Consider the following 15,622-nt stretch of genomic DNA (forward strand, 5'->3'; position numbering starts at 1 on the left):
GGATTTTTTTGTAGAGAAGAGGTCTTGCTATGTTGCCCAAGTTGATCTGGAACTCCTGGGCTCAAGCAATTGACCCTCCTCGGCTTCCCAAAGTGCTGGGATTGCAGGGCATGAGGCAACATGTCTGACCTGCATTTGTTTTTTGAGTCACACCTCTCTGTCTCTTAGAAAACAAGGGCTGAAGAGATTGGAGTTCTGGCAGTTTCACACACACTACCTCATTTGTATCACTACAATTCTCCAAGGCATCAGATAATTGTCCTCTAAGATGATGAGGGGACATACTAGTGAAGAAATGCAGGCTCAGCCAAGTTATATGCCAAGGTCAGAAGATTCCTAAGTGAGGAAATGTTGGCTAAAGCTGACCTACGGGGCAACTGTCCAGGGCGTCAACCCGTGAGTAGTTCTAAAACACTGCTGAAAATGAGATGGTGATCCTGTCATTCACTCGGTGGTTCTCGGGGAGAGAACTTTGTGGGGCTGGATGTGCTATGTTGATAAATAAGCAGCTTAGAGTCAGGGATTGAGACTCCCAAGGAAGGTTCTGGAGGAATGCATTGGCCAAGGGCTGCTTTGCTGAGTTGGGGGCACGACATGGGGTGGAGCTAAGTGGATAGGCGTATTTGAAGAGGCTGACCTTTGCTTCCTTCCTGTTATCCTCTGCTTCTTCCTTCCTCCCAAAAAAGTGCTCAGCCTTCCCTCTACATAGATGTGGAATAATAATAATTTAGTAGTCTGGGCACAGTGGCTCACACCTGTAATCCCCAACACTTTAGGAGTATTTGTTGATGATCACAACACTTTGGAAGGTAGAAGCAGGAGGATTTTTTGAGCTCAGGAGTTTGAGACCAGCCTGGACAACATAGCAAGAATATGTCTCTACAATAAAATAAAATAAATCAGCCTGGCATGGTGGTGTGCACCTACCGTCCCAGCTACTCAGGAGGCTGAAGTGGAAAGGATTGCTTGAGCCCAGGAGTCTGAGGCTGCCACGAAGCCATGGTTGTGCTACTGCACTTCAGCCTGAGAGGCAGAGCGAGACCCTGTCTCAAAAATAAAAAAAATTAATGAAGCAGTATTATTGATTTGGAGGTGATCCAAATTATTAGCCAGACTCTGCCACTCCTCTGTACAAGTTTAACCTGGGTATACCCAAGAGTCACACTCTGGCAGATCTTTTGTTTTTTTTTTTTTTTGAGTTGGAGTCTCTCACTCTGTCGTCCAGACTGGAGTGCAGTGGCTGCTCCCGGCCACCGCAGCCTCGACCTGCTGGGCTCCGGCGATCCTTCCGCTTCAGCCTTCCAAGTAGCTGGAACTACAGGCGCGCGCTACCACACTCGGCTAATTTTTGATTTATTGTAGAGATGAGGTCTCGCCAAGGTGCCCAGGTGGGTCTCAAACCTGTGGGCTCAGGTAATCTACTCACCTCAGCCTCCCAAAGTGCTGGGATTACAGGCTGAGCCACCGAGCCCAGCCCTTGGCAGATCTTTCAAATGCCAGTCATTGTGTTTCTCTTATTCAAGGTCTTCTCTCTTTATGTACTTGACTCATATTTGCATACAATTACCATATTCAGTTATTATTGGTTAATGCTTCTACTTAAAAACAGTTTAAGTTGTTCTCGAAACAAACTGTGTTCTTGAACATGTTCTATTAGTTCTCCATCATGTTGGTGTGAGAATGGAATTTATTATGAGAGTGAACTTTATTACATTCCTTTCAAGAGATTCTTTAGAGATTTTTCCTTTTTAAAATTTTGGATAAACAAATATTTTCAGAGCACTTTGTTACAACTTGGAACTCAAGCAAGCGCTCTAACCCAGTCATAGATCTCGAATGAGAGTCAAGTCAAGTCACACAGGTTTCTGAAGTTTAATAAACGCAATGGAAGTCTAAAACACATTTCATCAATGTTATTTTAGTTTGAACCAGTTTAAGAGCCCAAACACTTAAGATTTAAGTCATAGCAGTCCATTCACATATTTCATAATATGTCTCATTTTCTGAACAAAGGATTAACAACTTGAATGTAAGAAGCAGGTGTGAGCACTCTCAATAGGTCAAATCCTTAACACCACCCAGACAAGTCTATAATTTCTGGGCACAGAGCATGGCATGCGTGAATGTTGCTTCAATATGTTTTCCATAGCCGTAGCTTAGAAAGTCACATCGCCATATCCTACCCAGACTTCCCTTTTGCTATTTGCTGATGATTGAAAGGTCATGCAAAACAGATGTGAGGGCAGCTAGATTTTCCAGCTATGCTTCGGTGGACTTAGCGGTGGTGCCTGTCATTACCAAATAGCAGAGAGATTTTATTTCAGTTGAGTAAAACCAAGAATCATAGGCAACACTGTCTCTATGATTAGACATACATGTGGTTTCTCTCCCCTCTCACTGAGGTCTCACTTTTTCCATTCTTTAGACTCACAGCCTGGAACTAAATCCACCACACTGAACAGGTAACAATGAACTGTCATTCTGACTTGTTTTCCAACATCTTATATATAGGTATTATTGACCTCAGCACGAGCAAGTAATTTTAATTTTAGGAAACTGCAGTCTTCTAATATGTTTAACACCACATTTGGTGTGATCTAACCCTCAGACCAACTTTCTTTCATTATTCCTGAGGTTTTTTGTTTTATATCCATAGCGTATGGACTGTGAAATGTAGGGAAAACACACAGAACAGCAAATGGTGCATTGCAGAGAAGACTATCACATCACAAATACCCTTGAAGAACAGATGGTCCAATTGCAAACCTCCCAAATATTGACATCTGTGTGGCAGGCAACTGCACAAGTCAGATCAAGACAGTCTTTCTGTTTACATTTGTAGCAAAACCCAGGAATTCCTAACACAATCCTTTACAACTAAATGTGTGGGAATTGTCCCCTATTAATAAGAGGGAGCCTGAGGGAATGTGGACAAAATAACCCATTTCCTCCCTAGGCGAGTAGGAAGTCTAAGTCTCTGATTTACCAGTTAATAGTTGTATGTTTTTAGAGAATCATTTCTCTGCATTTTTATTTTCTCATCTCTAAAATGTGGTGGATTAAAATTACTTGAGTGGACCAACCTCTTTCAGGTCCCTTCCTGCTGAAGCCTTTTTTTTTTTTTTTGAGTTGAAATCTCACTCTGTCTCCCAGGCTGGAGTGCAGTGGCACTCTCACGACCACCCCAGCGTTGACCTGCTGGGCTCTGGCAAAACTTCCATCTCAGCCTTCCAAGTAGCTGGAACTACAGGTGTGTGCTGCCATACCCGACTAATTTTTTTATTATTATTTATTGTAGAGATGATTTCTCACCAAGTTGCCCGGGCTGGTCTCGAACTTGCGGGTGTAGGCAATCCACATGTCTCGGCCTCCCAAAGTGCCAGATTACAGGCTGAGTCACTGAGCCTGGCCCTGCCGAAGCTTTTCTGTCTTCTTAATAAATACTACTTTCTAAAAAAAAAAATACTTAACTGTCAGAGGTTCTCAAATGAGTGTACTAGTATACCCTAGTGTAACAGATAATATGCCACAAAATTGCCGAGATTATGCAACAGTTAAATTGTTATTATAGGTCCACTGGGCTTGATTCCTTCATGGCTTAGTTTATTGAGAAAGGGAAAATTGTTAATCTCCTTGCTTTCTATTACTCAATATGAAAAGCATTCATTTTTCTATATGGCAGGGATTGAGGTTTATACAGGAAAACTTCTTTAAACTGAAATCTGAATTAACTAACACAAGCCTTCAATTAAGAATGTTTTGCTTGGGCTAGGTGAAGTAGCTCATGCCTATAATCCCAGCACTTTGGGAGGCTGAGGCAGGAGAATCACTTGAGCCTAGGAGTTTGAGACCAGTCTGGGTAGCATAGTAAGACCTCATCTCTACAAAACATTAAAAAAAAAAAACTAGCTGGATGGGGTAGTGTGCGCCTATAGTCCCAGCTACTTGGGAGGCTGATGCAGAAGGATAGCCTGAGCCTAGGAGGTTGGGGCTGTGCTGACCCATGATCTTGTCACTGCACTCCAGACTGGGTGACAGAGTGAGACCTTGCCTCAAAAAATAAATAATTAAAAATATAAAGGGTAAAACTGGCTTTAAGGTTTAGGTTGGACTCGATGGCTCAGCCTGTAATCCCAGCACTTTGGGATGCTGAGGCAAGAGGATTGCCAGAGCCCAGCAGGTTGACTTTGGGATGGCCGTGAGTGTGCCACTGTACTCCAGCCTGGGCGACAGAGTGAGACTCCGACTGAAACAAAAAAGAGTACTCATTTTAACTGTAGCAAAAGCATTACAGTAGATGAAATTGAACTCAATAGAAAAAAAAAAAACCTTTGGTCATATCTTAGTATACATCCAACTAAATCCCTTAACTATTCAGACCTACTTCATTATAAAGGCTGTTTATAGGGTAGACCTTGAAAAATGTAATCACATTATGTTTACATTGCATACTGAAAGTATATTATCAAAGGATTTTTCACCATAAAGAACAAAGGGGCCGGGCGCGGTGGCTCAGCCTGTAATCCCAGCACTTTGGGAGGCCAAGGTGAGAGGATTGCCTGAGGCCCGGGGGTTCGAAACCCGCCTGGGCAACTTGGGGAGAACACGTCTCTACAATCAATCAAAAAATAGCTGGGGATGGTAGCACATGCTTATAGTTCTGTCTACTTGGAAGGCTGAGGCTGAAGGATCCCCAGAGTCCAACAGGTCAACACTGGGGTGGCCATGAGCGTACTACTGCACTCCAGCCTGGGCAATGGAGTGAGACACCAACTCAAAAAAAAAAAAAAAAAAAAGAAAGAGAAAGAAAGAAAGAGAGAGAGAGAGAGAGAGAGAGAGAGAGAGAGAGAGAAAGCAAGCAAGCGACGAGAATATTTTGTTTGGCTTTCTAACTCACCAAGAATCTGCAGTGATGACCTGGAGAATGGAGGTCTTCCTTTAGTTGTGAATCTAAAGTTATTATTTTATATGCAAGTGGGTCAATGATCAGTGGATTGAGTTTCAGCTCCGAGTTCACCCTCCCACCTTCAGTACCTGCTCTGTGATGTTGGACTGAAATTTTTTTAATCTTTATTTATTTTGGGGCACAGATTCAATGCAAGGACCGGACTCTTGCACTACTTATACTTTACAGTGATCATGGTGTTAGGCGTTGTCCTGAGGAAACTGAAGGGACATTGCAGAAGTTAGGGGCCTCGCTCCCTGGTTCCAGGTGTTGCGTGTTGCCTTTTCTGTGTGGTCCATCACGTGCATGTGTGTGGGGACAACCGGTGGAGCTCTGCCCCAGCTGTGCATCTAGACTGCATAGTTCCTCAGGGACAGCACGTCCCTGGCCTAGGGAGTACCTTGCACGGCCCTCTTAACATGGACACTATGGATTCCAGGCCTGTGCCCATGGCAGCACCCCAGTGTCCTCCTGTACCCACCCATCAACCTAGGCCTGCCTGCATTCCAGGGGATCGTTTCCTTGTGCTCGGCACGACGGCAATCCAGAGACTGTGTGCCATTGAATGGGCTGCAAACACTTCCTCCAACAAGGTCTGGCCCCCTCTCATACGGAGGGGTCTTCTTCTAAAGTTGTCTTTCTTGAGTCCTCTCTCAACCCAAGCTACCCTTTAGAGTTCTATCTTTTTCAGTTTTAGCTCTCCTATCACAGTTTAGGAATTGCTTATACTAAGCTTCTACTAAGTTATTGTGTGATCTCTGGCCTCCTGATTGAATCCAGACTGAACTACCAGGAGTAACCAAGTATGTTTTCCCCCCAAGCCCTAAATTATACTATTATATGTTGATATTGTTAAAGTTCATTAACAACTTTCCAGATATTGCCATAAATAAACTATAACTGATTCATATCAATTTATCTTTTCAAGGCCAGAAGCATTGAAGGCATCTATAATGGTACTAGAAAAATTATTAAGTAGTAGCACAATAATTTAGCAGAGCAGAATGAATGGTCAGTTCCAGTTAATAAAGCCAGAAGTAATTTAACTTGTATTTCAAAGTTCATACTTGAAAAGCTCCATGGAATCCTCAGCTCTCTGCTTCCTTCAGTTAAGGAGGCTTGAAATTGTCAGGATTCTCAGACAAACAGGGACGAAGAAAGCTTCCGGGATCAGGTGACATCAATGTAGGGCCACCTAAGCAGTTTTATTTATGAAAAAATTAATATTGCTATGATGTCACTGGAGTTCCATTTACATCCTAATTTACCAAGGTGACAGTTGAGCATATTAGGAATAGACTAGAAAATTCAAGACACACATGAAGATTAACACTAACATACTTTAAACAAGGAAACAATGGTGTTTTTGAGTAAGTTAGAACAGCACCTATTGTGTGTTTTATAAGCAAAAAAACCCCAAAAAACCAAAAAAAACAGAGAAAAGGGAAAAAACCCAGTTATATCTGAACTAGAAAGAAAATGTGACAGTTTAGAATATGAAGCTGAAAAGATAATTTGGAACTCAATTAGGAAACTGAACAGAAAAGACAGAAACTTTGTCCTTTGAAACATGGATGCATAAGAAGCTGTGTCAATCAATTTATGGACCTGGTACAGAAATCATTTTCCTTGAGAACTATATTTGTCATAGTTGAGAAATAGAAAATAACACTCCCTGTGAATTCTAAATTGTTTGATTTTTCTCCCTGAGAATCAGTGGTTTTCTAACATGAAAATGTTCTATTCTTCTAAACAACAGCTCCAAGCTTTATTGTATGATTACACGGTTACAGAGCCCAAAAAATTGCCTTCTTGGAAAATTTTGTATTTAGTAGGGGTCCCCTAGTGCTCTGGCATTAGTACAAATCATCAAATGCACTTCAGTTTTCCCCAGCCCGTGTTCAAGGTGTGCAGGCCACATCTTTCTTATTAATCATGGATGCAATCTTATCACCTACCCATACAGTTTCTAAATAATGGAAATCAAGAGTAAAAGCTCAGTAATATAAGACCACAGACAAATGGTAGGCTGTGAGTACTCTTCACAAAGTGAACCGTCTGGCAAATCAGACACTTGCCACGTTAAAAATAATATGCGTATCTCCTTAGTATGAGAAATATACGGTGACATTTGGGCTTGGAGCTCACTGAGTTAAATCCTTGTTCATGTGAACAACATAAAACCATATCAGTCTGAGATTTACTGCTGTGTAGCTATGTGTCCTCGCCCCTTTCCTGTGTTAAAATTTAAATACTGCAAAGGAACCATTTGCCCTGGGAGGCTCCACACTTGGGATGTAACTTTCTCTGCGGAATTTTGGCACCCTATTAATTAGCAGTTACGAGTGGGAGCTGCTCTCTCTCAGCAACTCCAATCTGCCATCAGTCAAGTGTGATTCTGTAATAAATTTCCACGAAGCAAACTATTTCTGGTAATTTTCCCTAATTAACACCAGGCCTGCTAATAATACATCAGTACCTATGTGTTTCTGATATAACCAAGATCTTGTCTGAGAGGACTCAGAAAGGGAAACCGCCAACCTATATTAAGCTTTTGCTGGCAAAAGGATTTTATATGTCGTTCTGTAAGAAAACCTTTGATAATCTTCTACTGGGGACATTTTGACTAGAAAACACCGAATGACAGGGAGGCTTGCTCTGGCCTGAGCACTGCATGGGGATTTATTGTGAACACACAGTTGAGACTTAAGCACATAAATCTTGTACTGGATTACTGTTTCTTAATGAAGGAATGACAGATCTCTTATTTTGTCGGTGCATTTTAATGTGCAATGACGTGATTGATAGAAACCAAACAGCAGCTATTAAAATGTCAGATGCAGACTTGATGCCCTTAAAAGTTTGGCTTCTGGAGTTTAATATACTGTGAGCAAATAGACTTGAATTTCTCTTTTATTCCCAATATATAACCTGCAACTGAAACATTTGTCTTAACTTTATACAGTTGGAAAAAAAATCTTACTCAAAGCAATAAACAGATGAAGAAGCAGTGAACCTACCTAGCTGTGGAATGGATAGCTAATGAGACTGGGATGAGTTAAGCATGAAGTAACGTACCCTGGCTCATGCACCATGTGAAAAGGTAGACGATTTATGTTGTTTGATTATGATCTATGACATAATATGATGTTGGACATTACAGGTTATTCTGATGAATAATCTAAGTATTACATATTTTTAAAAAGATAATAGAACTTATCTATTAATTCACAAATATTATGTACATTCTATATGCTGAGCATAAAAAGTATTCTAAAAGTAGAATAAGTGTGATTGTTTCTTCTATTTTCAAATATTTTGTTTCTGGGACATTTTCATAAGCAAATATCATACGAGAGATTTTTCTGAGAATTATTGCATCTTCTCCTATCCAAAACTTGATTTCTTCCCATGATGACTTGATGGAAACTACTTACCACCCAAAAAGAAAGACCAGGAGAGCTTGTCTACATCAATGCAGTCATTTATTTATTGATTATGTGCACATTAAGGTATTACTATACTGATTATATTTCTCATGTGATTTTTTAATTAGAAAATGTATTCAAAAGCAAAACAGCAGATATATACAAACTTAAAAACTTAAACACAAGATAGAGACTAACAGATAAGGCAAATCACACATTGAGAATTCAAATCCAATACCTTTAAACCTTTGGGGAATGAGGATGACAAACTGAAGTCGGACTAGATTTGTATAAAGTTACTTAGCATGTTTCCCCTTCCCTAAAACTATTTGGCATGTCTTCCTTTCCCTCATGCCTCTCCCTTCAATGGGGAAGACTCAACTCCAAATGCCACAAAAATATTGATAAAACACTAGATTCACACTTGAACAGGGAAAGGAAGGAACTACTTTCTGTAAAAGTGCTCCTAATATGGTACCCCTTGAAAATGGTACATTTTTGTTGTAGATTATTTTAAACACAATGGTACACTAATATTTTGAAGATTTAAACTGTTGTTTCTATTTGTTTTAAAACAGTGACCAAATGACTAGGTTTTAGCTTTAGACTCTAAATGTAACTTTACTCAATAGGACATATGCTACTACAGTCATCCCTTGGTATCTATATGGGGGAATGGTTCCAGGACCTCCCTCGGATACTAAAATCCACAATAAGTCCCTTATAAAGTATTTGCACGTAACCTATGCACATCCTCCTGTATACTTTAAATCATCTCTAGGTTATTTTAATACCTACTATGATGTAAATACTATGTAAATAGTTGCTATACTGTATTGTTTAAGGAATAATGATGAAAAAAAGTCTGTATATGTTCAGTAAAGGCACAACCATCCATTTTTTTCTAAAATATTTTCCATCCGCAGTCAGTCAAATCATGATGCGAAACCCATGGATACAGAGGGCCGACTGAATAAGCATAAGTGGAGGGAAGGGATGGATAATTTTTAGGTTGCTACTTCAGCGGGTAACATCCAGTCCAAGAAATATTGTAAGTTTAGAAGCATTATATTCTAGAGAAATACTGTAAGTCTAGAGAAGTATTACAAATCTGAATGTATCACTAAAATTTTGAAAATGGGAACTCCAAGTTGCAGAGTTTTCAGAGTTGTATACTATTATTTTCACCTGTGGTATACCAAACACAACCTTCCAAAATATACATCTAGAGAAAATAAAGGCAAATGCTCTATAGTGAAGGAGTAATAATAATAAATGCTACTGACATGGAATATTTATAAGCAGAAAAATAAATATTCAGGGAGCTCATGAGAAGAATAAAGTGCTCTGCCAGCTATTAAAAGATTACTGCTGGTGCATTAAATATGGCATTCCCCAATGGAAATACAGGGATTCTTCTGGATTATATTCAGTATTTATTTCACAGGATTAACTGTTTTAGGAACAGATATAAAGCTTTGCCACAGAAGAGATGGACAAAGACAAAAATGATAAATTGGGAAACAGCACTACCCTTTTAGGGATACAATTTGGAGAAACACAATGTCATGCTCCATGAATAACATGTAGAAAGCTGTCATAAAAATGATATCCTTAATGTAAAATAACTTTATACAAAATCCAGGTCAAATAAAATTCTTTGAAAAAAATACCCAAATGCCATTGATTATCAAATATGATCTGGGCATATAACCTATGAGGGCAAAACTAAACGACAACAAGAACTCTATCACACCAAAACAAAGCCATCCACTTACTCTGTATTACATAATATAGAAGACTGACAGTAAGATCTGTGACAGTGGACATTAGCCAGCAAGTTTCCTACAGGTGGTTTCAGCAGCAATGAGAAATAATGCACGACGCAGTTCCAGCACTTTATTTCAAAAGAAGCTTCCTGCCTCCCTACAAGACACAGGGCCAGGAGGTAGTCTGGGGTTGCCATTGGAGACTCATTCAGCCTGCCTCTCGGTGTCACCCCTTGCCTTTCTTTTATCCCCAGTTAATTATTATCTGCATATAATATAAATTTGCTAGACCATAAATTAACAGCTTTCAGGACAGATGCCCTGAAAGTTCTTCGGGAGGTTAAACAAATAGTGTAGCCTAAAACCTCCTCCACAACAAACACACACACAATAGGAGTGACGGCCTCATGAGTGATGGGGCAGGAAGGACTCGGGCTCTGTCTCAGCTATGAAAGCACCTTGTCCCAAACAAATTTCAGTTATAACTTATGGGATCATGGGCTTTCATCCATCTGGAAACAAAGAAAAAAACTATCAAATGCCATCATGTTTTCTCACTGGGCAAATATCAACAGGATCCACCCTTCCGCCACTGTTTGTCTCCTTGTGGTAGCTACATTAACTATTTCCCCCCAAAAGGAAACAAATAACAGGCCAATGGGGTAATTCATCAAGTGCCCCTCCTATACTACCAAACCTCTGTGACTAAAAGCTTTCCAAACTTTGGGATCACATTGGAAAGAGAGTCACTTATTTCTGAGAGAAAAGTACAAAAAAGTCTCAATTTTATCACATCCCCAAGCCAATCTTTTATATTTTTCTAATGTGGAATTAAAAAAAATATTCTACAAAGAGAGCTTTCAAATCTTCATCAGTCAGTGATGTAACTCTGAAACTGATTTAACTGATTCATTACCTGAAAGGGGAGGATTTACCATAATTCCTGACCACATTGTTTTTATTTATTCTCTTTAAAGAAATAGAAAACTGTTAGAACCCAGTTATTTAATTAGCTCTTTACCTCCACATGAGGGAAGGGGTAAAAAATGGAGTTTGACGAATATAGGTGATGAAGCCTACACAATGAATAGAAACAGTCACACATTTAATAAAAGGAAAATATTTGAGATTTATAAGCTATATGGTAGCTTTTTTGGGGGGGATGAGAAAAAATATAACATTTCTTATTGGCATGCCACATTTGGATCAAAAATCTCACTGCCCTTTCCTACTGGAATGATCAACTATAAGGCAAAAATAATATATGTATAATAGGTTAAAAAACCTGACATCTACTACTGATAAAATTCTCTATTTAAACTCCTATTTACTATTTAAAAGATAAGCACTCATTCTTTTTTTAAAAAGTACAATGACTTTCTTATTGATAAAGTTTAAAGGATTTTTCATTGCCTTTTGCAGATTTACTCATAACCACTTAGCAAGTAAAGCATAATTATTTCAGCACAAAGATTGGAGTTTTTATTCTAAAAATTAATTCTACACTAATTTATTCTAAGATGAATTTAATAGTCAACCAGGAAATTGATTTTTATAAAAGTTATTTTATGGGCATAAAATACAGGAAAAAGTAATAATAAATGCCAAACTGTCTCTTTACTATATGAAGCCAAATATTTCCTCATAGACTTGGTTTTTAAAGTTGGTTTTATTCCTTCAGAGACATTATTATTTTTCAAAACTCCATATAAATATTGAATCTAAAAATTAATTGGTAATTTTAATTCTCCTTTTTCTCTTCAAATTTCTTCTCTTCCTCTGAATTGTCGACTTTCAAAAATTCACAGAATGAGCGTGTTTCTTACAAAGTGGCTTGTCTTTCTTGGAGAAAAAGGTCTGACCTTCCAAACTTTCACAACACACCTGAAAAAGAAGCATTATTTAAGAGAATATCATTATTTTATCAAGTATGCTAGAGAAGGTAAAACAGATCTTTTTCCCCATCCAATGGATACGACAAAAACACTTTAGTTAGTAAGACACCCTGATATTTCATGATAATTGTGACATTTCATATAATCTTACAAAAACTTTTTTTCTAGAATGCCTTTTTTTCTCTTTTTTTTGAAACAAGGACTTACTCTGTTGCCCAGGCTGAGTGCCGTGGCACGATCCTGGACCCCTGGACTCAGGCAATCCTACCACCTCAGTCTCCCAAGTAGCTGGGACCATAGGCATGCACCACCATGTCCAGCTAACTCTTTGTATGTTTTTTTGTAAAGACAAAGTCTCACTATGTTGCCTAGGCTGGTCTCGAACTCCTGGGTCCAAGCGACTTTCCTGCCTTGGCCTCCTGAAGTACTGGAACTACAGGCGTGAGCCACTGTTCCCCATCAAGAAAGTATTCTAATTTACTGAAATCATTAATCACTACTTTTCCTTATTGGAAGGGAAGACTTAGTCCTAATAAAAAAAAATTAATACGGAAAGAGGTTCTGTTAAATATGTCTTCTCTCCCAAAATTCTAAATAATGTTTTAAATTTGCTTCAAGAGAACCAAAATACAACTCATGTGCTTTGCCAAACATTTCCAAACCCAACTTCAGTTTTTCCCCCAATACACAGGCATAGAATACTTGAGACTTTTTTTTTTTTTAAAGGGCTGCCTTGTGTTCAAGCTGAGATTTCATTTTAATCTGTTTACTTCTTGCAGCAAAAATGCTGGTCAAATCTGGCTGCTGTAGATTATAGTCAGTTCATTATCCAGTTCATTATCCACACGTATGCCTTCTTGCTTTCCCTGCCACCTTTGTTAATTAAGCTCACGAGCAGTTCTATTAGAGAAAAGAAGGCAAATCTGCTCAAAGTTGTTGCTTTTTTTTTTTTTTAGTTGGAGTCTCACTCTGTTACCCAGACTGGAGTGCAGTAGCCGCTCCCGGCCACTGCAGCCTCGACCTGCTGGGCTCCGACGATCCTTCCACCTCAGCCTTCCAAGTAGCTGGAACTATAGGTGCACGCTACCACACCCGGCTAATTTTTGATTTATTGTAGAGATGAGGTCTCGCCAAGTTGCCCAGCAGGTCTCGAACCTGCGGGCTCAGGCAATCCACTCACCTCGGCCCCCAAAGGGCGGGATTATAGGCTGAGTCACCGAGCCCGGCTGGGTTCGATGTTAATGTTTGGGAAAATCATTAGACTTCACTTAACATTACTTTTGCACCCTTCATACCATGGGTATTGAAAACTGTTAGATATAGTGAATCTAATTTTAAAAAACCAAACATCTGAACAGAGCACCTTTACTGGATATTTCTATTTTAAGAAATACCTAACATTTTTAAAGGCTACTAAAAACACTCTGGTAAAAGAGTTTTGTTTTTTGTTTTTAGTACAGGATTCTTACTGTTTTAAGAAACACATAGCTTTTCCTCATAGACAAAAATGTGTTAAAAATTGTATTTCCTCTAAGGGATAAGGACCTTATTATATGCCAAATAATTTCAAAAGTACCAATAAATTTAATAAACAACTTTCACTGGAAAATATCTTTTCTTTAGGTTTGAAGGACTGAACGATACAAGAGCTGACATTTCCCTTGAGTACTAAGGCTACAATCAACCACACGCTGTATTCCTTTAATTAAAAAAAGAATATTTTACTTACTGAGCATACAAAACAAGTGTCATGCCAGGTGTAGCCCAGAGCTTCCAGGAACATGTCACCAGCTTCTATGGGAAACTCACATCCACGGCATATAGTACCAAAGAGGGCATAATAATCTGTATTGGGATATGGGGGAGAGACAGGTTTTAAACATGATGAAGCATTAGACTTACAGTTCCTAGAAAGCAGCTACAAAATTGGAATTAAATGAGATGTTTAATATAAAGATATGAGTAATTAGAAAATTTGGGGCAGATAGCACAGCATTTGGCTTGAGATATATGTTTAGTATGTTTCAGGTTTTCCTTGGTAAACATTATTTACTCAACTTTACATTCTTGATTGTAATTTTCCATTTAATACGTCTCACATCTTTCCAACTACTGAATTGTCTAAATATGTATGAAGAACACTATTATCAGCAGACATGACTGTTTCAAAGAAATACAAGAGAACTTTCAATGACTAGCAATGATAAGACTAATTAATATAAAACAAGAACAAAATAATGTATCTGACTTGGCGAAGGAAGAAAAATAAAAGTTACAGGAAACTACCAGGAACAAGTGCCATGACTAAGTTTCTAGCTGGAATGTATCACAATATTAACTTCTTTTGCTATATTTTTCTTTCAATTTATGACTTCATATTGAAAATTCTTAGCCAGAGAGCATCATTTACTTGACACAGATTACAGTTATAAAATACTAACAAGATTTCCATCTGAAGAAAGCAGTTTTGATGAGATGTTTCCCTATCACTAAATTAGAATTTATCAGCATTTTTATTTTCTTACATGTGGCTCCTCTCACTACTGTGTTGACTTATTGGTTCACCCTTTGGCCTTTGACACTATCAATCCAGCCTGAGCTAAAGGGGAAAGCTGGCTATAATTTGCAACTCAATTCACCTTTTTGAGCAATCTGCAATCTTTAATAATCTTTGGCACCATTTGCTCAACATCTAGCCATGCAGTCTACTATGTGCCAGGCATGGTTCTAGGCACTGCAGATGAGGCTGCTATCTTCATGGGCTTATATTATCATTGGAAACAGGATGTCATGATTTATTGAATTTATAAAATAAATGATAATTTTCGATTATGATAAGTGTCATGAACGAAAAAATAGTAATAGAATATAAAAAATTGAGGTGGGGCACTACATTATTTAGAAGGGTTAGAAAAGGCCTTTTAGAGGTAATAGTTGTAATGAGACTTAAAAGAATAAAGAGAAATTATCACAGAAAAGCTGAGGAAGAACATTCTAATTAGAAGGAACAATAAGCACAGAAGCCCTGAGGCAGGAAGTCTCTTAGCATGTTCAGAAACAGCAAAGGGGCCAGGTGTGGATAGAATCCAGTGATAGAAGGAAAGGTGGGAAGAGATGAGGCTGGCAAATAGGCCCCAGTAAGTACCGTTTTTATTTTAGTGGAAGACACTGAAGGGTTTTAAGCATGATCTGATCCACATTTAAAAAAAAAAAAAAATATATATATATATATACACACACACACACACACATATATATATTACTGTAGCTGTTCTGGAGCTGCTATGTGTAGGTTGTAGGGAGGAGATACAGCATCTAGGTGGCAATGACAATATCCAGCAAAGGGTGCAAGCAAGTTGGATTTAGGGGTGACAGTTGAGATGAAGAGAAGTGAATGAATGCAATATATATTGGGGAGAAATTGCCAGGATTTACTCATTAGGTTGGATACGGGAAGAACAAGGGAAAAAGCAGAACCCAAAATGGCCTGTAAGTTTTTGAAGAGTGGACAGTAGGGTTATTTATTGAGATGAAGAATCTGGGTTAAAGAACTGGTTTAGTGGGGGGGGGGGGGGGGGGGGTTAA

General features: G+C 38.7%; 1 protein-coding gene across 1 annotated transcript in view; it reads right to left on the minus strand.

Annotated features, from left to right (window-relative positions):
* Nucleotides 1-10,181: 10,181 nt before the first annotated feature.
* Nucleotides 10,182-15,622, minus strand: part of LOC103272577 (PDZ and LIM domain protein 5) — a 29,376-nt gene continuing 23,935 nt past the window's right edge. Inside the window, exons 4-6 of the mRNA XM_008070060.2 lie at nucleotides 13,767-13,882; nucleotides 11,969-12,026; nucleotides 10,182-10,654 (exon numbers count right to left, since the gene is read on the minus strand). Coding sequence (XP_008068251.1) covers nucleotides 10,647-10,654; nucleotides 11,969-12,026; nucleotides 13,767-13,882 — 182 coding nt within the window. The 3' untranslated portion in view covers nucleotides 10,182-10,646. The remainder of the gene's footprint in view (nucleotides 10,655-11,968; nucleotides 12,027-13,766; nucleotides 13,883-15,622) is intronic.

The sequence above is a fragment of the Carlito syrichta genome, unplaced genomic scaffold (assembly GCF_000164805.1).
Source record: "Carlito syrichta isolate Samal-C Ts95f unplaced genomic scaffold, Tarsius_syrichta-2.0.1 Scaffold312838, whole genome shotgun sequence".
In the NCBI taxonomy this organism is placed as follows: domain Eukaryota; kingdom Metazoa; phylum Chordata; class Mammalia; order Primates; family Tarsiidae; genus Carlito; species Carlito syrichta.